Source organism: Triticum aestivum, chromosome 3A (assembly GCF_018294505.1).
Source record: "Triticum aestivum cultivar Chinese Spring chromosome 3A, IWGSC CS RefSeq v2.1, whole genome shotgun sequence".
Taxonomy (NCBI): domain Eukaryota; kingdom Viridiplantae; phylum Streptophyta; class Magnoliopsida; order Poales; family Poaceae; genus Triticum; species Triticum aestivum.
The window spans coordinates 219,867,107-219,891,746 of NC_057800.1; the positions used below are offsets into that span (position 1 = coordinate 219,867,107).

Below are 24,640 nucleotides of genomic sequence, written 5' to 3' on the forward strand. Positions count from 1 at the left end.
CTGGAAGATTAACTCCCACTTGATTCAAGTGATTGTAGTACTCAGACAATCTGGGCACATGCTCACTAGTTGAGTGATTCTCATCCATCTTTTAGCTATAAAACTTGTTGGAGACTTCATATCTCTCAACTCGGGTATTTGCTTGAAATATTAACTTCAACTCCTGGAACATCTCATATGCTCCATGACGTTCAAAAAGTCTTTGAAGTCCCGATTCTAAGCCATTAAGCATGGTGCACTAAACTATCAAGTAGTCATCATATTGAGCTAGCCAAACGTTAATAACGTCTGCATCTGCTCCTGCAATAGGTCCGTCACCTAGCGGTGCATCAAGGACATAATTCTTCTATGCAGCAATGAGGATAAACCTCAGATCACGGATCCAATCCGCATCATTGCTACTAACATCTTTCAACACAATTTTCTCTAGGAACATATCAAAATAAACACAGGGAAGCAACAACGCGAGCTATTGATCTACAACATAATTTGCAAAATAATACTAGGACTAAGTTCATGATAAATTTTAGTTCAATTAATCATATTACTTAAGAACTCCCACTTAGATAGACATCCCTCTAATCCTCTAAGTGATCACGTGATCCAAATCAACTAAACCATGTCCGATCATCACGTGAGATGGAGTAGTTTCAATGGTGAACATCACTATGTTGATCATATCTACTATATGATTCACGCTCGACCTTTCGGTCTCCGTGTTCCGAGGCCATATCTGTATATGCTTGGCTCGTCAAGTATAACCTGAGTATTCTGCGTGTGCAACTGTTTTGCACCCGTTGTATTTGAACATAGAGCCTATCACACCCGATCATCACGTGGTGTCTCAGCACGAAGAACTTTCGCAACGGTGCATACTCAGGGAGAACACTTCTTGATAATTTAGTGAGAGATCATCTTATAATGCTACCGTCAATCAAAGCAAGATAAGATGCATAAAAAGATAAACATCACATGCAATCAATATAAGTGATATGATATGGCCATCATCATCTTGTGCTTGTGATCTCCATCTCTGAAGCATCGTCGTGATCACCATCGTCACCGGCGCGACACCTTGATCTCCATCGTAGCATCGTTGTCGTCTCGCCAATCTTATGCTTCCACGACTATCGCTACCGCTTAGTGATAAAGTAAATCATTACAGCGCGATTGCATTGCATACAATAAAGCGACAACCATATGGCTCCTACCAGTTGCCGATAACTCGGTTACAAAACATGATCATCTCATACAATAAAATTTAGCATCATGTCTTGACCATATCACATCACAACATGCCCTGCAAAAACAAGTTAGACGTCCTCTACTTTGTTGTTGCAAGTTTTACGTGGCTGCTACGGGCTTAAGCAAGAACCACTCTTACCTACGCATCAGAACCACAACGATAGTTTGTCAAGTTGGTGTTGTTTTAACCTTCGCAAGGACCGGGCGTAGCCACACTCGGTTCAACTAAAGTTGGAGAAACTGTCACCCGCAAGCCACCTATGTGCAAAGCACGTCGGGAGAACCGGTCTCGCGTAAGCGTACATGTAATGTCGGTCCAGGCCGCTTCGTCCAACAATACCGCCGAACCAAAGTATGACATGCTGGTAAGCAGTATGACTTATATCGCCCACAACTCACTTGTGTTCTACTCGTGCATATAACATCACATATAAAACCTAGGCTCGGATGCCACTGTTGGGGAACGTAGTAATTTCAAAAAAAAATCCTACGCACACGCAAGATCATGGTGATGCATAGCAACGAGAGGGGAGAGTGTGATCTACGTACCCTTGTAGACCGACAGCGGAAGCGTTGTGACAACGCAGTTGATGTAGTCGTACGTCTTCACGATCCGACCGATCCAAGCACCGTAACTCCGGCACCTCCGAGTTCTTGGCACACGTTCAGCTCGATGACGATCCCCGGGCTCTGATCTAGCAAAGCGTCGGGGAGGAGTTCCGTCAGCACGACGGCGTGGTGACGATCTTGATGTACTACCATCGCAGGGCTTCGCCTAAGCACCGCTACAATATTATCGAGGACTATGGTGGAAGGGGGAGACCGCACACGGCTAAGAATATGATCACGTGGATCAACTTGTCTCTAGGGGTGCCCCCTGCCCCCGTATATAAAGGAGCAAGGGGAGGAGGCCGGCCGGCCCTATAGGCGCGCCAAGGAGGAGTCCTCCTCCTAGTAGGAGTAGGACTCCTACTAGGAGGGGGAAGGAAGTGGGGAGGGAGAGGGAAAGGGGGGCGCCGCCCCCCTCTCCTAGTCCAATTCGGACCAGGGGGGAGGAGGCGCGCGGCCCACCTTTGGCTGCCCCTCTCTCTCCACTAAGGCCCATATGGCCCATTACTTCTCCCGGGGGGGTTCCGGTAACCCTCCGGCTCTCCGGTTTTCTCCGAAATCACCCGGAACACTTCCGGTGTCCGAATATAGCCATCCAATATATCAATATTTATGTCTCGACCATTTCGAGACTCCTCGTCATGTCCCCGATCTCATCCGGGACTCCGAACTCCTTCGGTACATCAAAACTCATAAACTCATAATATAACTGTCATCGAAACCTTAAGCGTGCGGACCCTACGGTTCGAGAACAATGTAGACATGACCGAGACACGTCTCTGGTCAATAACCAATAGCGGGACCTGGATGCCCATATTGGCTCCTACATATTCTACGAAGATCTTTACCAGTCAGACCGCATAACAACATACGTTGTTCCCTTTGTCATCGGTATGTTACTTTCCCGAGATTCGATCGTCGGTATCTTAATACCTAGTTCAATCTCATTACCGGCAAGTCTCTTTACTCGTTCCGTAATACATCATCTCACAACTAACTCATTAGTTGCAATGCTTGCAAGGCTTATGTGATGTGCATTACCGAGAGGGCCCAGAGATACCTCTCCGACAATCGGAGTGACAAATCCTAATCTCGAAATACGCCAACCCAACAAGTACCTTTGGAGACACCTGTAGAGCACCTTTATAATCACCCAGTTACGTTGTGACGTTTGGTAGCACACAAAGTGTTCCTCCAGCAAACGGGAGTTGCATAATCTCATAGTTATAGGAACATGTATAAGTCATGAAGAAAGCAATAGCAACATACTAAACGATCGGGTGCTAAGCTAATGGAATGGGTCATGTCAATCACATCATTCTCCTAATGATGTGATCCCGTTAATCAAATAACAACTCTTTTTTTTATGGTTAGGAAACATAACCATCTTCGATTAATGAGCTAGTCAAGTAGAGGCATACTAGTGACACTCTGTTTGTCTATGTATTCACACATGTATTATGTTTCCGGTTAATACAATTCTAGCATGAATAATAAACATTTATCATGATATAAGGAAATAAATAATAACTTTATTATTGCCTCTAGGGCATATTTCCTTCATCGTTTTCAAGCGATTTCATCTCATCTTTCCAGTTGCACACTTGGATTTCCAAGTTGAGGCCAGGTTCATGCATCCCTTGTCAAATCTTGCATATGCATCCCGCATCGCATCCCGCATAGCATATCATCTTTGCATCATGTTGTTTGAGCCTTGCACGTGGTTGATTGTGTCCTTGTTGCTTGTTTGTCTTGTTTGGGTAGAGCCGGGAGACGAGTTCGCTAACTAGGAGCCTGTTGAGTTTGCTTTCGAGGATCCAGTCAACTCTGACAACTTTGCAGGCAAGATGATCATACCCTCGAAATCACTACTATCTTTGCTATGCTAGATTGCTTGCTCTTTTGCTATGACATTGCTACGATGCCTACCATTTGCTTTCAAGCCTCCCAAATTGCCATGTCAAACCTCTAACCCACCTTGTCCTAGCAAACCGTTGTTTGGCTATGTTACCGCTTCGCTCAGCCCCTCTTATAGCGTTGCTAGTTGCAGGTGAAGATTGGAGGCCGTTCCTTGTTGGAACTTTTATTTACTTGTTGGGATATCATTATATTAACTTGTTATCTTAATGCATCTATATACTTGGTAAAGGGTGGAAGGCTCGGCCTCTCGCCTAGTGTTTTGTTCCACTCTTGCCGCCCTAGTTTCCGTCATATCGGTGTTATGTTCCCGGATTTTTGCGTTCCTTACGCGGTTGGGTTATAATGGGAACCCCTTGATAGTTCGCCTTGATTAAAGCTTTTCCAGCAATGCCCAACCTTGTTTTTACCATTTGCCACCTAGCCTCTTTTTCCCTTGGGTTTCCGGAGCCCGAGGGTCATCTTATTTTAGCCCCCCCAGGCCAGTGCTCCTCTGAGTGTTGGTCCAACCGAGGGATGTCCGGGGCTACCAGGGGCAACTCTGGGCTGGCCTATCCGACGTCTGGCTCATCTGAGTGTGCCCTGAGAACGAGATATGTGCAGCTCCTATCGGGATTTTTCGGCACATTCGGGCGGTGTTGCCGGTCTTGTTTTAACCTGTCAAAGTGTCTTGAAGAACCGAGATACCGAGTCTGATCGGAACGTCTTGGGAGAAGGTCTATTCCTTTGTTGACCATGAGAGCTTGTCATGGGCTAAGTTGGGACTCCCCTGCAGGGATTTGAACTTTCGAAAGCCGTGCCCGCGGTTATGGACAGATGGGAATTTGTTAATGTCCGGTTGTAGATAACTTGAACCTTAACTTAAGTTAAATGAACCAACTGGGTGTGTTACCGTGATGGCCTCTTCTTGGCGTAGTCCGGAAAGTGGACACGGTGTTGGAGTAATGCTTGCGCAGGTTGCTCTCTAGTTTCTCGCTCGCGCTTTGCCTCCTCTTCTCGCTCTCTTTTGCGAACAGGTTAGCCACCATTTTTGCTAGTCGCTTGTTGCAGCTCCACATATTTACCTTGCCTTACCTATAAGCTTAAATAGTCTTGATCGCGAGGGTGCGAGATTGCTGAGTCCCTGTGGCTCACAGATTACTATTACACCAGATGCAGGGCCTGATGATTCCGCTCCAGGTGATGCGCTCGAGCTCAAGTGGGAGTTCGACGAGGACTCTCAACGTTATTATGTTTCCTTTCCTGATGATCAGTAGTGGTGCCCAGTTGGGGGTGATCGGGACCGTGTCGCATGTTGGGTTATCTTTTATTTTGGCGCCGTAGTCGGGCCATGAGTGTTTGGATGATGTAATGTTGTTTATGTACCTTGATTGACGTGGCGAGTGTAAGCCAACTATGTTATCTCCCCTTTATATTATATTACATGGGATGTTGTAAAGATTACCTTACTTGCGACATATGCCTTCAATGCAATTATGCCTCTAAGTCGTGCCTCGACACGTGGGAGATATAGTCGCATCGAGGGTGTTACATCATTCTTCTTCTTGTTCTTAGACTTGGGCACGTACACAATCCCTTCCTTGGCCACAACACCCTTTTGGTTGGTCAAGAGGTCGTTGAGGTTCTTCTCGCCTTGTATGCAAGACGCAAGACCTTTCTCAAGTTGCACCTTTAGCTTAGCGTTCTCCTCAACAAGATGCACATGCTCACAACACGGGTTAGTAGCATTTGCATTATCAATTAACATCATACGAGGAAAAGTGGCTTTTTCCTTGGTTAGCTTTACTTGAAGTTGATCATGAGACTCTTTGAGGCTAGCGTGAGCACCCTTCAAGACCTTGTGATCCTTGTCAAGTAGATCAAACTCCTCTTTGAGTCTAGCAAGATCAACCTCAAGTTCGGCCTTTTCAGAGTTTACCACACGAGAAACAATGAGAGCATGATCAAAATATTTCTTTAACTTAGCATGATCAATGTTGTGTGACTCCTCAAGAGCCGATGAAGACCACGCTCTTCCTCAAGAGCATTGGAAAGATTCGAGATCTCATCGGCATAGTCACGACTATGCCCCTCCATCTTGGAGATAGTATCTTCATGAGACTCGATCATGTCATTGGCTTCACCGAGTTGTTCCAAGAGAGCAATAAAATGCTTCTTGGATTTACCCTTGAGTTTACCCATAAAGGACTCAAGCTCATTTTCCTCCACATTAGATCCCCCACATTCATCAATGCAATCCGTCAAGGAAGGATTATTAATGATGGTAGTTTTGATGTTGGGAGTTACCTTGTTGGTGGCTTTAGCCATGAGACACTTGGCGGTGATGTTCTCATTGGGTGAGTCTAAGAGAGATACTCGTGGAGTTTTTGCAATGGCAACGGATGCCATGGCCACCGACTCACCATCTTCATCATCATCATCATCCTCATGGTACTCTTCTTGAACCACCAACGCCTTGTGAGGGATTTTCTTGGTGAAGTTGTTCTTGTTGGGGAAAGACTTTTCTTTGTCCTTTCGAATGAGCTTGCCACCATTGTCTTCCCTCTTCTCATACGGGCACTCCGCAACAAAGTGACTCACATTGCCACAATTGTAGCAAGTCCTTACACGTTGCTTGCTCTTCGCGCCACTTGAGTTGTTCTTATTGAAGTTTGGCCTTGAGTTTTTCTTACTCCAAAATTGCCTTGAAGCAAGTGCCATGTGTTCATGATAGGCATACTTTGTATCTTCGGGGTTGCTTTCCTCTTCTTCCTCTTCTTCTTCCTCTTCACCGCAAACCTTGGCCTTTAATGCAAGGCTGGGCTTCTTTGCCCTTTGAGAGTGAAGCACCGCATTGTTGGCGGTCTTGTCCAAGATGTTCATAGCCACAAACTCATCCAACACTTCACTTGAGGTCAAAGTGTGGAAGTCCAGCCTTTGACGAATGACGGAGGACATGGCCTTGTGGTAAGGCATCATTGCCTTGAGGAATTTGCGCTTGATCCAATTGTCATCCGTGTCCTTGCTCCCATGATCTCGGAGTGAGACCGCGAGTTTGGTTACTCTCCGATAAAGCTTGCGGGGTTCTTCATCTTCTTTCATAGCAAACTCATCGCTTCATCTTGCACTACTTCATAGTTGGAGCGTTGAATGCTCGCGCTTCCCCGGTAGAGAGAGACAACACAAAGCCATGCATCTTTGGCCAAGGCAAAGGGCCGAAGATGAGGAAGATCTTCGGGTGGAATTGCATCTTGTATGATGAAGAGAGCATTCTCATTGAATTGATTATCCGCGGCTTCTCGAGGAGTGAAGTTGCTTGGATTGTGCGGATGAAAACCTTCTTCAATCATTCTCCAAAGATTAGTGTTCACATGATTTAAATGAGGCTTAAAGCGATAAACCCAAGAATCAAAGTCCTCATTTTTCACAATCTTAGGGGGGGGCGGCATGATTCAAATGAGTGGAAGGAACCGGTCCACCATAAACAAGCGGTGGTTCCACATGAGCAAAGATGCCAGTGCCATTTTTACCACTAGAAGGAGCCTTTTCACTACTAGCTTCCCCCTTGTCGGAGATAGCATCCGTCACCTTGTCAGTAGGATCACCCACTTTCAACGGTGCGGTGGATAGTTTAAGCCCTTCAAGGAATTTAGTAAACATGCTTTCAACCTCGGTCGTCATGGAGGTTTTCAATGTCTCCAAGGCCACATTGAACTCCTCACGAGAGACCGAGGTTCCCCCATCGCCCATAGATGAGATCGGATTCACACCGGAGTGTTCCTCCACACCGTCTATGGTATCAACCATAGTCTTTGGATGGTAAAGTCCTTAACAAAGAGACGAGGCTCTGATACCAATTGAAAGGATCGATATGGTTGACTAGAGGGGGGGTGAATAGGCAACTAACAATTTCTTGCTTTTCTTTAACAATTTAAACTTTGCATCAAAGTAGGTTGTCTAGATATGCAACTAGGTGAGCAACCTATATGATGCAACAAAGATAGGAACACAAGCAAGCAAGAGATATATCACAAATAAGCTTGCACAAGTAAAGGCACGAGATAACCAAGAGTGGAGCCGGTGGAGACGAGGATGTGTTACCGAAGTTCCTTACCTTTGAGGGGAAGTACGTCTCCGTTGGAGCGGTATGGAGGCACAATGCTCCCCAAGAAGCCACTAGGGCCACCGTATTCTCCTCACACCCTCACATAATGCGAGAAGCCGTGATTCCACTATTGGTGCCCTTGGAGGCGGCGACCGAACCTTTACAAACAAGGTTGGGGCAATCTCCACAACTCAATTGGAGGCTCCCAACGACACCACGAAGCTTCACCACAATGTACTATGGCTCCGCGGTGACCTCAACCGTCTAGGGTGCTCAAACACCCAAAGAGTAACAAGATCCGTAAGGGATTAGTGGGGGGAATCAAATTTCTGTTGGTGGAAGTGTAGATCGGGGCCTTCTCAACCACTCCCGAGCAAATCAACAAGTTTGATTGGCTAGGGAGTGAGATCGGGCGAAAATGGAGCTTAGGGTTGGAAGAGGTAGTCAACTAGAGGAAGAAGACACCCTTTTTATAGCTTAGAACAAAAATCCAACCGTTATCCACCTACCAGCCCGCGACCAGCGGTACTACCGCCCCAGACCAGCGGTACTACCGTAGGGCCACGTGGTACTTCCGCTTGCTGACAAGCAGTACTACGGCAAGGCCACGCGGTACTATTGTGTGGGCCCGCGGTACTACCGCATCAGCAGCAGCAGCTAGGGCAGACCTGTAGCGCAAGAGCTGAGGGCGGTACTACCGCGGGCGCGGTACTACCGCTCCCCCTTGCGGTACTACCGCAAGGCAGGAAACCCCTAGCCTGGGAAGAGCGCGGATAAAGATACATCCGTGCCTACTTCCGCTGGTAAATGGAAGAAGCAAAAATTCAACACAGTACTACCACAGAGGAGCGGTACTACCGCCTGGCAGCTGATCCAGGCCACGTACGGTACTACCGCGCAATAAATGCGGTACTACCGCAGTGGGGCGGATGTAAAAAATTACATCCGCCCCTACTACCGCGAAGGAGCGGTACTTGGCCTGGGGGCCACGATACTGTGGCTCCAGAGGAGCGGTACTACCATGGGCACCTGCGGTACTACCGCGCCGAAGTGCGGTACTACCGCGGGTGCCTGCGGTACTACCGCTCAACAAGGAGCAGTACTACCGCAAGCTCACCAACAGCAGTCAGGACAAGGAAAAAAAGGATCAACGGAGGATGCCCCAAAGTGCAGGGGAAAGGAGGGGACAAGGAAGAAACCGTGTACGTGATGATTCCACCCAAACCTTTCCGATGCGGACCCCCTCTTAATAGTACGGCTTTCCTACGACTCAAATCCACCAAAAAGAAACGTAGAAAAGACGCCGTCTTCAACAGTCTTCAAGGGGCACCAAACCGTCTTGTGCCTAGCGATGAAACGTCTGGGAAACTCAAGGCACACGATTAGTCCACAAAAACATTATCATCAATCATCAAAACACCTTAGGGATAAATATGCTCTTACAGAGAGGATGAAGAAGCCCGACTGTTGCCGTGGGGGTCGTTTCTCCTTCTTCTCCGGGTGCTAGACCTTTGTTATGCACTAGGGGAAGGAGTAACGACCATCACCGACGGTCGCAAATGTCAGAGAGGAATCAGTGAGGGAGAGTTCCACCATATATATATATATATACATATATATATACAGACGGTCTATTCTGCTAATATTAGCAGAATAACTATTCTGCACACCACTTCCGCACTGCACGCTCAACAGAAGCGCACTGCATCATTTTGACGACGAGCACTGAATAGAGACTAGTGAACTTCTCATCGGAAAAAACTGCACGCGTTATTTTTTCGATACTGTTTTCGCTCTAATTTTTTAATCATTTATCGGAATGAGGTGTGTAATATACCATTGAAAAGCTATGGATTAGGCGCAACTTCGACATGTTGAACACTTTTTGAGATTCCACACGGTTTAAGAGCAGTTTTGAAAATAGTGCGGCGGATGACGAGTGGCAGCGAGCGTTTTTTCGTGTTTTTTTCTAAACCGCTTATTGGAATGAAGCAAATGATACGTCGCTGGGTAGATATCGTCGAGGCGCATCTTTTTCATATATAAATCTTTCTCTAATTCATTACGGTTTAAGAGCAGTTTTAAATTTACTAAATCATGGAACTCTGTTTTTTCAATTTTTTTGAAATTTTAGGTACTGTTTTTGCTCCAGTTTTCTAACCGTTTGTCGAAACGAGACATATGATACGCCGTTGGAAAGCTACGGACAAGGGCAACTTTCATATGTTGAAATGGTTTTGGGATTCCTTATGGATTTTAGTTAATTTTGAAAATCGTGCGGCTGACTTCGAGAGGCAGCGGCTGTTTTTTCGCGAAATTTTTACGAACCGCTGGTCGGAGTAATTCAAATCATACGCGTTGGAAAGATATCGACGAGACGCAACTTTTTCATGTAGAACACTCTCTCTAATTCCTTACGGTTGAAGAGCAGTTTTCATTTTACCGAAAAGCGGGCACTCTGTTCTTCGGGAGACCAAAATCGTTGTATGTACTGCATCAGACAGAAGAACACACTGCTTCAGACGAAATACCGCACTGCATAAGATGGGCAAGTGCACTGCATGGTTTCTTTTTGTTTAGACGTATTTTTTCTCGAACGAGGAAAGAAGAACGCACCACTTCAGATGAAATACCGCACTTCATTTAGATGGGCAAGTGCACTGCATGGTTTCTTTTTGTTTAGACCTATTTTTTCTCGGACGGGGAAAGAAGAACGCACTGCTTCAGACAAAATACCACACTTCATTGGATAGACAAGTGCACTACATGATTTTTTTTTGTGGGACGCAAATTTTCCCAAACGAGGTGGAGTGCACTTCATGTCGAGTGTTGGTGAACCGCAATACAATGAAAAGTGAACCTCGAGACTATTGTAAACGGGCTGCGACACTACCGAAAGTGAACCGCTTGAGCTTTTTCCAAACTCAATATTTTTTATGTGCGTAGACCGGGCGAGTGGATCGCAGGGACTGAGCAAGTGAACCACATGTAATGAGAAGTGAGCTGCTTTCCGAGGTGTTTTTGTTTTCGGATTACCAAGTGAACCACAAGGGAGTTTTATAGTGAATTGCGTGAGAGGACAAAGTGAGCTTCAAAAACATACATATCCATTCATTTACACAGCCACACTCACATTAGTGAATTGAACCCAGGAACAACCAACCGTATAGTCCACTCGACTCATTTTCTGGGTTGTGCGTGCAGGTGGACATAACCGCATCACCAAAAGAGTTTAGAGGCGACACTAGGACTCCCTTTTCTCCCACCAAAGCAACAGAGCACTGAACGCGCCCCGCCATCGGACTGCAGTGCGGCCCGAGCGTGACTTCTTTTTACACAAAAACAAACAGAGCACAGCAGGTCAAAAATAAGATAACAGAGCTGCACGCACCCCTCCAAACAGAGCACTGCAGTGCGGACTGAAGTGCACCCCCGAGTAGGAAACTTTGATGCAAACAAAACACCAACGAAGCACAAAGCGAACCTCTTCTTTGAGTAAACTGCACGGCCAGGGGAGACTGCAAAAAGAAGCAACGAACTATGGCGGCGAGCACCGAAATGAACTCGCCGGTGCCACCGGACTGCACGTCTGACCACGAGCCTCATGCCACCGGAATGCAAGCACGCTCGTCGGTGGACTGGACATCCAGCCGCACCGCACTGATGCCCAAAGAGAACTGAAGTGTTGTGCCCAAGTGAAATCTGAAAAAGCAAAAAAAAAATGAAGGGGAGGAGAGGACGCTGGAGGCCGGTGCTTGCGGTGCCAAATTGCATCGCGTTCCCCGGCGCACTGCAAGCCCGGGGAGCCTGGACTGCAAGGGGAGGAGGGCAGCTCGTCCGGGGGACATGGCCGATCTCGCTGATGATGCAGCATAGACCCGTCGTACTGCATCAACCGTCAGGGACTGCTTTTGGACTACAGCAGGGGACAGCTTGCGGCGGAGCTAGGCATGGATCGGGGTGAGGAGAGGTGAGGCCTGGCGGCTGGCAGGGTCCTGGACGATGGGAGGGACCAGCAGGGAGAGATCGACGATGCAGAGGAGGGAAGCGACGAGGCATCCGTGGGCGGTTGCCGGGTCGAATCCATCGCCGGCGGCGTGGTGGGCCTCAGATCCCTCGTCGTGGAGACCGGTGATGGGCCAGTGCAGGGAGACCGGCGACGTTCGGACCCGTCACCGGGGGCGCTTGGTCCGACCGGGGAAGCAGAACGTGGGAGGCGGCTGGATCCGGCACGGTAGGCGGTGGCTGGCGGCGCTGGGGCCTCGTGGCGGCCAGATCCGGCGCAGGTGGCCGCGCGGGGGAGAGGGCGCGACGGCGCTGGTCGGGCGGGAGGTGGAGCAACATGGAAGTGGGCGACCTGGCATTGGGGTAGGGAGGGGCGGCCAGCCACGGGAGGCGCATTGGGGGCAGTTTTAGGCCTGGATCCGCCACCGGGAGGTGCGCTGGGGGTGGAAGCCGGCCCGGATCGGCCGCCGGGCAGCGCGGTTGGGAGCAGAGAGGGAGAAGGAGGTGGAGTGGGGGAAGGTGGTGGGTGGGGTGGGGCAGTTGTTCTATTTTTTCTTTTTCATGTGGTTTAGTTCGGGGTTTTTTGCAGTGCTGGAGTGTTAGTAGAATAAGCCTAGGTGTTATTAGAATAAGGTCTTAAGAGATGTTATTAGAATAGACCCATCCTATATATATATATATATATATGAGAGGACGAAGAATCTCGACTGTTGTCATGGGGGTCGCTTCTCCTTCGTTCTCGTGTGCTAGACATTTTGGTGTAATGCACTCAGGGACAAAGTGAGGAGCGACCATCACCGAGAGTCGAATATATACACCATGTGAGCTGAGAGTTTTCAAGAAAAGACTCGACAGACCGATAGTCAACCCGTGATGAATAATAATGATCTAATTTAGTTTTTTAGTACATATATTTAATTGTACAAGTTTAATCTTTGAATTATGAACGTAGGAAATGTCGTCATCAGACGATGAAAGTCTTCCGAGGGAGTCCAGCTGGTGCCACGACGATCGAGGTCTATGCGACATGCCTCACCTGGACAATGATCGGTGCTTCAGCATTAAGCTCGAGGAGACCTTCGATGTTGAAACGGTACGCAACAACGACAAGTGTTTTTTTCGTAATTAAGCATGACTACAACTATTTTAATGTGTAATTTTCATTTTTTACAATTCGAGTAGCTTATCCCATGCCATGCAAGACGCTATGTCTTGGAGAGGATGGGTTTTGAAAACCATGAAAGTTTCGAAACAAAGAAAATTCACCTAAGGACTCATCATAATGTGGATTTTGAAGTAAAGCTGTACAATTTTGAGAGTGTAACCCATTTTAGTTGCAAAAAATGAGAAGCACTTTGCAAGATGTATGGTTTTGATGAGGGTATGCTTGTCACCATGGATCTTGGTGATCCTGAAATCGAGCAAGACAATATGGACATTTGAGTCCTTGTTGATACGCCTCCAATTCTACCGCTATGTGAGTTTCTCAAACATAGTTATTAGCTAATTTGTATTGTTTATTTCAAAATAGTTGACAGCTTATTTCCATTGATAGCTTATTTTCATTCTTCAAAGAATGTGCGGGAGATGGTAGACAAAACTCACTACACCGATGACTCCGAATAAACTTACAAGGAGAAAAATCATCTGGTCGGATTTGGTACTGACATTGAGAATTGCAATATTTACAATCAAACTCCTCAACATTATGGTCAATACGTGTCACTAGTGCATGTGTTGAACTACAGTAACTACCATGGAGATACCCTGGTAAGATTTTTTACTATTACGACATCCGTGTATCTTTTGCATACTTCTAAAACTAGTGTATCATTGCTAACTATATTAAGTTTCCAGGTGTGGTTGAATTGATAACTCAGCTGCTAATACTTGAGAATATTCTTTGGCTCCCCTTGTGTCGAATCAATAAATTTGGGTTGAATACTCTACCCTCGAAAACTGTTGTGATCCCCTATACTTGTGGGTTATCAGTTAACTGATTAATTATAATTAGACTGGTCATAGTGGGGAGTAACTTAGACTAGTGTCTGACATATGACACTAGTCTAAGGCTAGTCATAGTGGGAGTAACTTAGCTAGTAACATAACACATCCCAAGACAAGTTTGCTTATGTGACATCTAGTTAATGAGGAGAGAGGTGTTTGGAGTAACATATTATGGTACCATCATATAGCGTTTTTCAAGAAATGTTGAGTCTATAAGCTAATAAATGCAACCATATATAATATTACTTCTATGACACTTTGCATTATGAATATAGTAACATAGACTAGTATCATATGCATGACACTAGTCTAAGTTACTCTCCACTATGACCAGCCTAAGTTACTATCTTCATAATGCAAAGTAGCATAATAGTAGTATCATAAATGGCTTCATTTATTAGCTCATAGACTCATCTTGTCTTGAAAATCGCTATGTTACAGTAACATATTATGTTACCATCTCTCATTAATTACTTGTCACATAAGCAGAATTTTCTTGAAGTGTGCTATGTTACTAGCTAAGTTACTCCCACTATGACTAGCCTTATATAATTGAGTAGATAGATAGTATCTAGATGTGATGTTGCTTAATTAGTTGATACTAGATGATCCACACAGCCGCACGCGCTTCCATGTTGTGTATTTAATAAATAAACATAAAAGATATAAAAAATAAGGTATAAATATGTCTCATGACATATCTAATGATATTTTAAATATAGATATTTTATCTATAAACTTGGTCAAAACTTATAAAATTTGACTTTAAAATATATATATGCACTACATTATGGAGCGATTAAGTACTTAGGAGGTAAGAGGGGGCATCTTAACAGAGCTCTTGAAAGTATTGGTAATGATTTTATTCCTCATTTACTTGAAATTTCCCAAATCCTAGTTAGGTCAAGTGGATAACCGAAACCTGTATTCAAAAGAAATATGTAGTTTTAGCAAAATGTTATTGTAATTTCTCAACACATCTAGAAAATTTGGAACTTAAAAGGATGGAATTCAACATAAGAGTCGATGATTTTCCTAGGAAAGTTTGCTTTGTCGGATTCATCTATTGGCTCCTCATCATCATCCATCTTGTCTTATCAGAGTTTTCTTGTTCCTTTGGTTCATCCTCTCTAGAGATCTCGTCCTTGTCATGATCATCATTCTCACCATCGCAATCCTCACTAAGTTGATCAAAACCCTCCACAGTAAAGAAAAGGATGTATAGCTTATTTTTCATCTAAACCAACCTTTCAAAAGGTATCTTAGCAGGATCTCTACATGCCACTTTCACCCTAATCACCTCGTAGAAGCTTTGGAAGACCCCCATTCCATTCAACATCAGTAAGAGTACTAAAACAGGAGGCCACTTGAGAAAAAACCTTCCAGGCACCCCACTTGGGGGGGGGGATACCTTCAATTTGCACCCATGCTTAAGTGAGTTCTCCAAAAGGATCAGCAAAACTGTCCATTCAGTAATCTTGATAGTAACACCTTCAATGGGAAAATCAATAAGACCATCCACTTTTTTTCCAAGGAGGGAATCTCATAAGGAAGGACTTGTTGTTTAGCTCTTTGATCTACCGTGGCCACTGTCTTTGTTTGAAAAAAAAACAATTCCGTTGCACTAAAAGGTGGGAAGCAGAAACCTCCCCTTTGACCACATTCAGGATAGCGTAGTTCTTGAAGTTCATCCAATTAGATTTTGTTTGCATAGGTATACAAATATGGTATAATCCTAGTCCAGCTACTACAATACCAAAATAAGTGGTTGTGGGGTGCAGACACGCCCAAGCAGCACAATTGTTAATGTTGTAATTCCCAGAATAGATGAAGCACTTCTTCGGTTCAATACATTTGCCCACATAGTGACCCGACCCATCACAGTTAAAGCAGATCATATCCTTATATTGAGGATCTAGAACTTGTTCAACCAGAGCAGGAGGGACAACCTAAGTCGGAGGAGTAGGAGCTAGAGCGGGTGTGCCCCAGTAGGAATGGGGGCTCAGGCGTCGCCACACGAGGTGTAGCCTTAGGGGGTGCTCCAAGGACAGTTGCGATCTTCTTGCCAGTAGCCTGATGGCGCGCCTATCGCGCTCCAATCGACGGATGATCACGGTTCTCCATTGATGTCTCCACAACCTCCATAAAGGAAAGGGTTTCGGGGCCTAATCCCTCCTGAGATATACGGAATTTGACGAGAGTTGGATCAAATCGACCTATGTGATTGATAGGATGACACCCATCGACCGCGAAGCTTTTTGTCCAGAAGAGATCCTTCCTTAGCCCGAACAACCAACTAGGAAGAGTGAGACTAGGTTTTGGAGGTGGTGCTGCGAGGAAGGGATAACCCAGAGCTGCCCGAAGAAACCCACTATCTCCTCCTCGTCTGTACATGCGGCCAGAGGAAGTGTACTTCGAGCACACGCTTGGTTTCTGACCACATGTCCCTTGTGAACGACACTAGGAAGGGAGCGGGGAACAAGGTGACGTCACCAGCTTAAAAAATGGTGGAGCCGGCACAGAGCAAGGTGGATCTCCGGCGACAAGTGAACCTTACCGAAAAAGGAGAGGACAAGGAGATATGCACTGCGAATTGGTAGAATGCGGTAGCCAGTGTAGAGCCAGGCACCAGAGAGGGGGAGCAACCTTGAGATCGAACTATCCACAATTGAATGAGGTGTGACCACAAGATCAGATGAATCTCTATGGCAGAAACCATGAACACAAGGTGAAGCAACAGTAGAACGATGTGATTCATGGAGGCGAGATGGAACTTTACCTAGGTCACCCACCCATGGTGGAGGGTCAAGGTTGTGGAAGCACAACCCGACGCTTGCGTGACGTGCTCGCAGTTCAGGGGCACAAATCTCCTAGGCCGCACGCTCACCGACAATTCAAAGCTTCACTAGCGAAGAGGGGGCGTACCCCCGGTGGCAGTGTTCCAGGTGGGCGATTGGTGAGGGTCACCACCAACAACCGCGTGAGGTTGAGCCTTAACGAATTCCTAGTTTTGAAGTGACTCCACAGCACCGCCTAGGTTGGATCTGGCGATTCTGCCTCTTGGATAGCTTAGAAGATCGGATCCAAATCCATGCAGTAGTCGTCATGGGTGAACCGCACCCTCTCCTCGAAAGTGGAGAAATGAATGATGTCAATGCAAACATCATCCGTGTCAACGGGTCAGGGAACTTGTCCCGCACCGCGCGCTCCATCTCCAGCCTCGCCTCCTACGACGGTAGCCACCGAAGCAGGTGGGTTTGGTGTTGGGGTAGGGCCCGCCACCATCGTCGCATGGTGCACCTTCCTTGCTCGATCTCCATGGCGACCGGATCCCCTCACCATGGGGTTCTTTAGAGACAAGCTCAGAGGTAAGCGGCACGGGGTTAGGAGCAATGGAGGCGCAACAATGGGAGGGGGGGGGGATTTTGACCCTGTTCGGAATTCCACCAGCTCCGCGAAGTCTCGGGAGCTGCGAAGCTAGGAAACAGGCGCTCTGCGATTTTCAACTGTAACTCCACCTGATCCGGGAGTGGAGTTGTGGAGCGAAGGTACTCCGAACAGGGCCTTAGTGTGTTTAGGGGATAGGGTCCGTCGCCCAGCACCACGTTTCGGTGCGGTCAAGAGATCTCACACTTTCCATCGGTTGCGTACATTATTATTTTCCAAAAGCATATATAGGAAGACATTGGATATCACTCCCTCGTTTGTCTATGAACAAAACATTTCACAAAATGGGAACGTGTGATAAAACAATTTAACCATCGCTTGAAAGCCAAGGGTATTGTAATAGTCAACAAAGCAGCCCCGTCAACTTGTCTTTGTCTATGATCAACCACTCCCTCCGTTTCGAATTACTTGTCTCGGAAATAGATGTATCTAGAACTAAAATACGTCTAGATACATCTATTTCTACGACAAGTAATTCCGAACGGAGGGAGTAGTATCGTAGAACAATTATCTGCAGTGATTAACGTTTTCATTTGTAGGCTTGTGTGCCAAGTGATGTAATTAAATGCTTGCCCTGTCTCATAACTCGGGTCAAAAGGCTTGCATGCTTAACCGAGTACTCCCTCCGTTTTAAAATACTTGACTTTCATTTGTTCAAAAATGGATGTATCTATATACTAAAATATGTCTATATACATCTATATTTTGACAAATGAAAGTCATGTATTATGAAACGGAGGGAGTATATGTGAACATGAAGAAGAAAAATGGTAGGGCTTGACCTACTACAACTGGGAAATAGAGAAGCCAAACAAAACATACTATGGAATAGGAAGAGTAGATTAATAGCATTGCTCTGATGTGTTTGTTTTAAAACTATAAGATTGCTTACAAGCATAATGAGTTTGGTAAAAAGGACGTCTGAATACTATACATTAGCCACACTCTTATCAATCTTGTAGTAGCTGTTTAAGCTGTACTAATAAATCATTGGCAGATCATTTGCGAATCTCTAATCTGAAAGTCTGTTGGTTACCTTGTAAGAAATATGTAGGACCTATTCAAGCTTTGGCCGGGCTTTTTGCCTCCAGAGTAAGCACGGGTTGCTATATATGCTAGCTGCTATATATGATTTGAATATAGGAGTAACATAGGGAGGTGGAGGGGCAGAAAACAATTATGAATCAGAGTGATCCTAACACCTAGAGCAGAAATCACTTTTGTGTCTCCCACAGATTTTAAATTTAGCAGCACTGGTGATAGGTCTGTGGTCTCTTTTGAGGCATGTAGCGTGCTCTTGCCATGGCGGCTTAAGTTTTACCAGACAGACCCCTAGCGTGCGTGAAGACTTTAGACAGTGAGCCGGCTTGTTGCGTTTGTTGCTATCTCTGTGACGAGAAACATGAGACCTGTTACTTTTCTTTTTTTTGAAGTTACATGAGACTTGTTACTATTATAGTTCACTTGACCTTCTTGAACTTTAACCACGAATACGTGCTAAAAAAAGAAGTGTATGGACTAGGCATGTTTTCTTCTGGCTGTTGTATGACTTTGTAAGGTCTTGTGAGAATAATTAATAAAGTGGCCGCATGCATCGTCCAGATCCAGAGGCCGGGGGTCATCCTCCTTTTATAAAAAAAGGCATGTTTTCTTCGGATTTTTTTTCTTAGGCATAGTACAAGTGAAAAATAGTGGAGTGTAATAAATAAATGGAAGCAAAGGAGGCTCGACCCTTAATTTCAGCCGATTGGGCGCAGTTCACACATTTTGCAACTGCACGTACCAACCTCAACCTGCCACTGATCTGTGCGTGTGCGTGTGAGCCAGCCAGTCTCTGACTGAAACTGAAAGTAGCCACCGCCACCACCACCACGGCACCACGCCACGATTTGAAGAAACGGAGGAGGCTGGTAGATATGCACGCTCGCACTGCTGGCCGGTGACTGAAGCTAGCTAGCATTGGAACAGCCAGCCAGGTCCTTCCGGGGACTAGACTGGTAACCTGCTCCCCGCGCCAAGCCGGAACGGAATGATCACGCATGCATGCCCGCCCTGACCCTGTCCTACAGAGTGAGTTGGTACATCATCGCGCGTGCATCCCCGGCCTTTGACTTCATCGCATCGGGAACGCATCGTCAGTCGCAATCCATCGGTTGGCTGACTTGGGTTGGGAGGGCCACAACTGTGTAGCCAAATCCAAATCTGCTATAGTTATATGGGAACCCTACCCCGGTATACATATACAATCGCCACCAGCAACACACAGGGGCCTGCATTAATCAGTATAATGATGATTAACAATGCTTACTCTTGCGTATAACAAAAGTAGTATTGTTCATTTGGAAGCAAAGCCTCTACTTTGATCACCGCCTTTTTCTACTTACTTTGTCATCTTCATTTTACACGTGAAGACGAGTATTTGACAAAAAACTACCACATTATGGGTTGCCGTCCCACTGAACTACCGCATTCAAAAAAGTGACTGATAACTATCAAAAATTTCTAATTTTGTGACTAAAAACTACCACTTTCAGAAAATGGCTAGTTTAGAGATTTAAACACGTTTATGACATACACGACCCACACGTTAGGGCTGACGTGGCGGCAAAGTCAACTCCATTTATTTTGACCGTTACTATGAGTGGGGCCCACATGTCAGCATCAATCTTCCTCATCTTCCTCCTCCTCTCTCTCTTTGCCATTTCTTCAAACATCTCATATGCACCCGCCAGCCACCTCTGCAGCACTTCACTGTCGGCGCTCGCCTCTCCCCTGCCTCAAGCCCGTCTGGATTCGGAGAGCCCAAGCTGCCCAACCACTCCGAGGAAGAGGCCGTCGCCGGCACACGCGACTGCACGCACCTTCGCGGCGGCAAGCGCTGCGCGCACACGCTCGCGGCAACGGCGGCTGCACACAAACTCGCGGCGGCGGCCGCCAGCCGGCCAGCACGCGGTGGCGGCGGCGGCTGCGGACGCACGCTCGCGGCGGCAGGCGCTGGGCGCACGGCTCCGCACACGCTCGCGGCACGCATGCAAGCCAGCAGTGCACGCGAGGGCTACGGCTAGCATGCAAGCTAGCGCAGCGCAGTGCACGCTCGTGTCCGCGGCCGAGCTGTTCAAGGAGGCCGTGGTCGCCGGCACGGCCGAGGCGGTTCCGCCCGCCGTGGTTGTGCCGCCGTCTCCAGTCCCCGACCAACGCCGGGAAGGTGCTGCGCCTAGGCGTCGCCATGGAGGAGTTCGGAGCTCAATCACGGGTGCACACAAGATGTTCGTGGAAATGCCAGAGAGATAGGGGAGGAAGAAGAAGATAGATGTTGACATGTGGGCCCCACATGTAATAACGGTAAACCTAACGGCCAAAATAAACGGAGTTGACTTCGTCGCCACGTCAGCCCTGACGTGTGGGTCATGTATTCCATAAATGTGTTTAAATCATCTAAATTGGTCATTTTCTGAAAGTGATAGTTTTTAGTCACAAAATTAGAAAATTTTGGTAGTTATCAGTCACTTTTTTGAATATGGTAGTTCAGTGAGACGGTAACCCCTAATGTGGTAGTTTTTTGTCAAATACTCCGTGAAGACAGTATGTATACATAGAGTACCGTCTAGTGTAATGTGTTACGCGTTGTAAAAATAAATAAATACGGTAAAACTGGACTGCCCATTTGTTGAAACTTCATAATTTGCACCTAATGAAATTTGATCAAATAGATGGTCAAACTGAGATTCGTTTTATAGGAGTACTAACATATAGAGAACATGTTCCCTAAAAAACATATAGAGGACATGTATACCCTTGGAATTATATACTAGTATGGAAATTGCGTTTGGCTCCCGGGCTCCATGGATACTGGTTTTTGAGAAATACAAAAAATCTATTTTTTAGGTTTAAAAAAAATTCTGGAACAAAATGCACACATACCTAGAGATGTATACTCCCTCTGTTCCTAAATATAAGTCTTTCTAAAGATTTCAAAAGGGATTACATAAAGAGCAAAATGAGTGCATCTACACTAAAATATGTCTGTATACATCCGTATGTAGTCTTTATATGTTGAAATATCTAAAAAGGCTTATATTTAAAAATGGAGGGAGTACTTGTCTGTAAAGTTTCATGGTGAATTTCGTTTTTGTGCGAGCTACACAAAAATAACAAAATCATATATTTCTAGCACTTGCCCTATTCACTATGTATAAAACAACAACATTTTTTTTGTACATCTCACATCAAATCGCGTTTCTAGCACATGTGCTATTCATTTTTGAATTTTTAAAAATTCGGGGCTTCCTCGAAGCCCGAGAACCAAAAATCCTCCCTGCTGCTTGTCACTTGTTACTTTTATTAGTGTGCATGTGTGTCTGCCTGTTGTCAAGCAAGAAAGTTAAAAGGCAATATGGATATACCCTGGGCGTACAAAAGTATAATCATGAGCCCCGGATACACGAATTGTGATGATTCTACGATAAGAGCGAAAACAAGCGTGCGTTGAATGATGATTATACTTATACGTATCCCAGTAGTATGTGTTGGATGATGGCTCCTCCACAGGAACGCACCATGCATGCAAAGTTGGCAACACGGTCCGGCGGTATATATCGTAATCTGTAAGCTTGATCACACATATGATATGTGGTATATATCGTCACTCACGTCACGTGTTGCTCGAGGCCTAAACATGGTTGGCCCGGGGGTTAAAGCGAGGCATGTGATGAAATGACAGATGAGCATATTGCAATTATCGAAGCTGCATTCACGAAAGTTTAATCTTCCATGGAGCCCCAGACAAGGCATGCACACTGGCAGAGTAGTAGTAGTAGCACTCTGTACTCTTTAGGCCTTGGCTTGGGGCCAAGTTTGGAGCTCTTCCATTGGAGTTGCTTGATGGAAGAATTATTGAGGAAGCAGTTGAAAACAGGTGCCCATCTAACGGGATTGCCTAACCACCCTGCCGCCAGCTCCATCTCACCATCCGTCCTCTCCTCTCCTCTCTCTCGAAACCACCCTTCTTCTTCCCTAGACGCGCCCCCATCCCATCCCCCTGCTATATAAACCCACTCCGTGTTCACCTCTTCGCACCACCCACAACACGGGAAGCAGCTCTCTGATCTTCTGTCACTTGCAACCGTAGTGTGCAGAGCAAAGTAGTTTCCTCACATTCATCCATCAATGGCGACCTCCATGGTTTGCCTGGTTGCGCTCTGCCTCGTGTCTCCGTTGCTCCTCGCCGGCGCCGTGGTCGGCAACCCGGGTTACGGCGGCCTGTTCCCGCAGTTCTACGACAACTCGTGCCCCAAGGCCAAGGAGATGGTGCACTCCATCGTGGCGCAGGCCGTGGCCAGGGAGACCAGGATGGCCGCCTCCCTCGTCAGGCTGCATTTCCATGACTGCTTCGTCAAGGTACCTCCATACTATTAAGATGTGCATTTTATGTGCTACTAGCGCTCTTACCTCTTCGAACATATAACTCAACGTGCAAAATGTTCTATTTCAGCTTTAAAGCTTTTGCTATAATTGCACCTTGGTATCAGGAAAAAGCATCACTACATATGAACTCTAGGAGCATGGAGGAATCTCTAGTTTTCTAGGCAAACTGTTTAACCAGTGATGGGGTGAGATAGCCTACCTGCATTGCCCATGTGAGCGCTGCTTTTGTGTTTGTCTGGGTGGCGGCATGATCGAGTCAGTAGTCAGTACCGTGATTGATTAACCCGAATAACGCTGATATCCATGCAACGTATAGCACGTTAACTCGACGCATGTGCCTTCTCCCTACTCCTATGTGCTACTGTTAGCTAATCTTTTTCATGTGTGCGCCTAACCACTCCACGTAATCTAAATAAACTTTTCTGGTATCTTGCTGTGATTGCAGGGGTGCGACGCGTCCGTGCTGCTTGACAACAGCACCAACATCATCAGCGAGAAGGGGTCCAACCCCAACAAGAACTCTCTCAGGGGCTTCGAGGTCGTCGACCAGATCAAGGCCGCCCTCGAGGCCGCCTGCCCCGGCACCGTCTCCTGCGCCGACATCCTCGCCCTCGCCGCCCGCGACTCCACCATCCTCGTATGTCACCGTTTCCTAAACACCACCAGCAACAGTTCTATTCCCGCCTCTTAATTTGACATGGAAATGAACCTGCATGCATGCAGGTTGGCGGGCCTTTCTGGGACGTGCCGCTCGGGCGGAGGGACTCTCTTGGCGCCAGCATCCAGGGCTCCAACCAAGGCATCCCGGCACCCAACAACACCCTCCCCACCATCATCACCAAGTTCAAGCGCCTGGGCCTCAACGTCGTGGACGTCGTCGCGCTCTCCGGCGGCCACACCATCGGCCTCTCCCGCTGCACCAGCTTCCGGCAGAGGCTGTACAACCAGTCGGGCAACGGCCTCGCCGACGGCACGCTGGACGTGTCCTACGCGGCGCAGCTGAGGCAGGGGTGCCCGCGCTCTGGTGGCGATGACAACCTCTTCCCGCTCGACATCGTCAGCTCCACCAAGTTCGACAACTACTACTTCAAGAACATCCTGGCCGGCAGGGGCCTCCTGAGCTCCGACGAGGTGCTGCTGACCAAGAGCGCCGAGACGGCGGCGCTGGTGAAGGCGTACGCCAACGACGTGCACCTCTTCTTCCAGCACTTCGCGCAGTCCATGGTGAACATGGGCAACATCACCCCGCTCACCGGGTCGCAGGGGGAGATCAGGAAGAACTGCAGGAGGCTCAACAACTTCTACTAATTAAGTTGCTGAAAAATGCTAGCTGCTTCATTTGTGTGTTGCCTTGATTTTTCTTTCCTTTCTTTGTAATAAGCAAGTGTGGTTGTGTGCTTTGGAATTCCAGAAGATTGTGCCTTGTGATCGAGCCCCAACTTCATAATTGATCATGCATACATCTTGTCTGGATAACAAGAATCGATCGGATCTTAACCTAAGGTGCATTTTTTTTTCACATGCATTGTTGTGTCAGGGAATATATACCTACCGACTACCGTGGCAGTTGGACATTCACGTTACCGTTGGGAGTAATTTTGATGGTGGTGGCAGTGAGCGAGCACCTCGCATGGGTCATGTGGAATCTGGCTCACCGTCCACGTACGGCCGGAACGAGAAATGCCAAGCATATGTGTCATCATGGTTAGTAAAACTACTACTGCGGCAGGCTAATAATTAGTTCGTTTGTTTGCTGGTTAGGTGGGTAACATGCATGCATGTGGGCCGTAGTACGTGGATGCGCAGCCCGGCCGGCCGGCCGGTCTTCCTAGGTCGGTCAAGGTAGCAATCAAAGAAACTAGTGCTGAGGTGAACCATGGCGTGCCGACCACACACAGGAAA

The 24,640-nt window shown here is 46.8% G+C and overlaps 1 protein-coding gene across 1 annotated transcript; it reads left to right on the top strand.

Annotated features, from left to right (window-relative positions):
* Positions 1–22,361: 22,361 nt before the first annotated feature.
* Positions 22,362–24,263, top strand: LOC123061026 (peroxidase 72). Its single transcript, XM_044483924.1, has 3 exons — positions 22,362–22,711; positions 23,184–23,375; positions 23,462–24,263. Exons 1-3 carry the CDS (start codon positions 22,481–22,483, stop codon positions 24,044–24,046), a joined length of 1,008 nt encoding a protein of 335 aa, XP_044339859.1. The 5' UTR covers positions 22,362–22,480; the 3' UTR covers positions 24,047–24,263.
* The last annotated feature ends 377 nt before the right edge of the window (positions 24,264–24,640 follow it).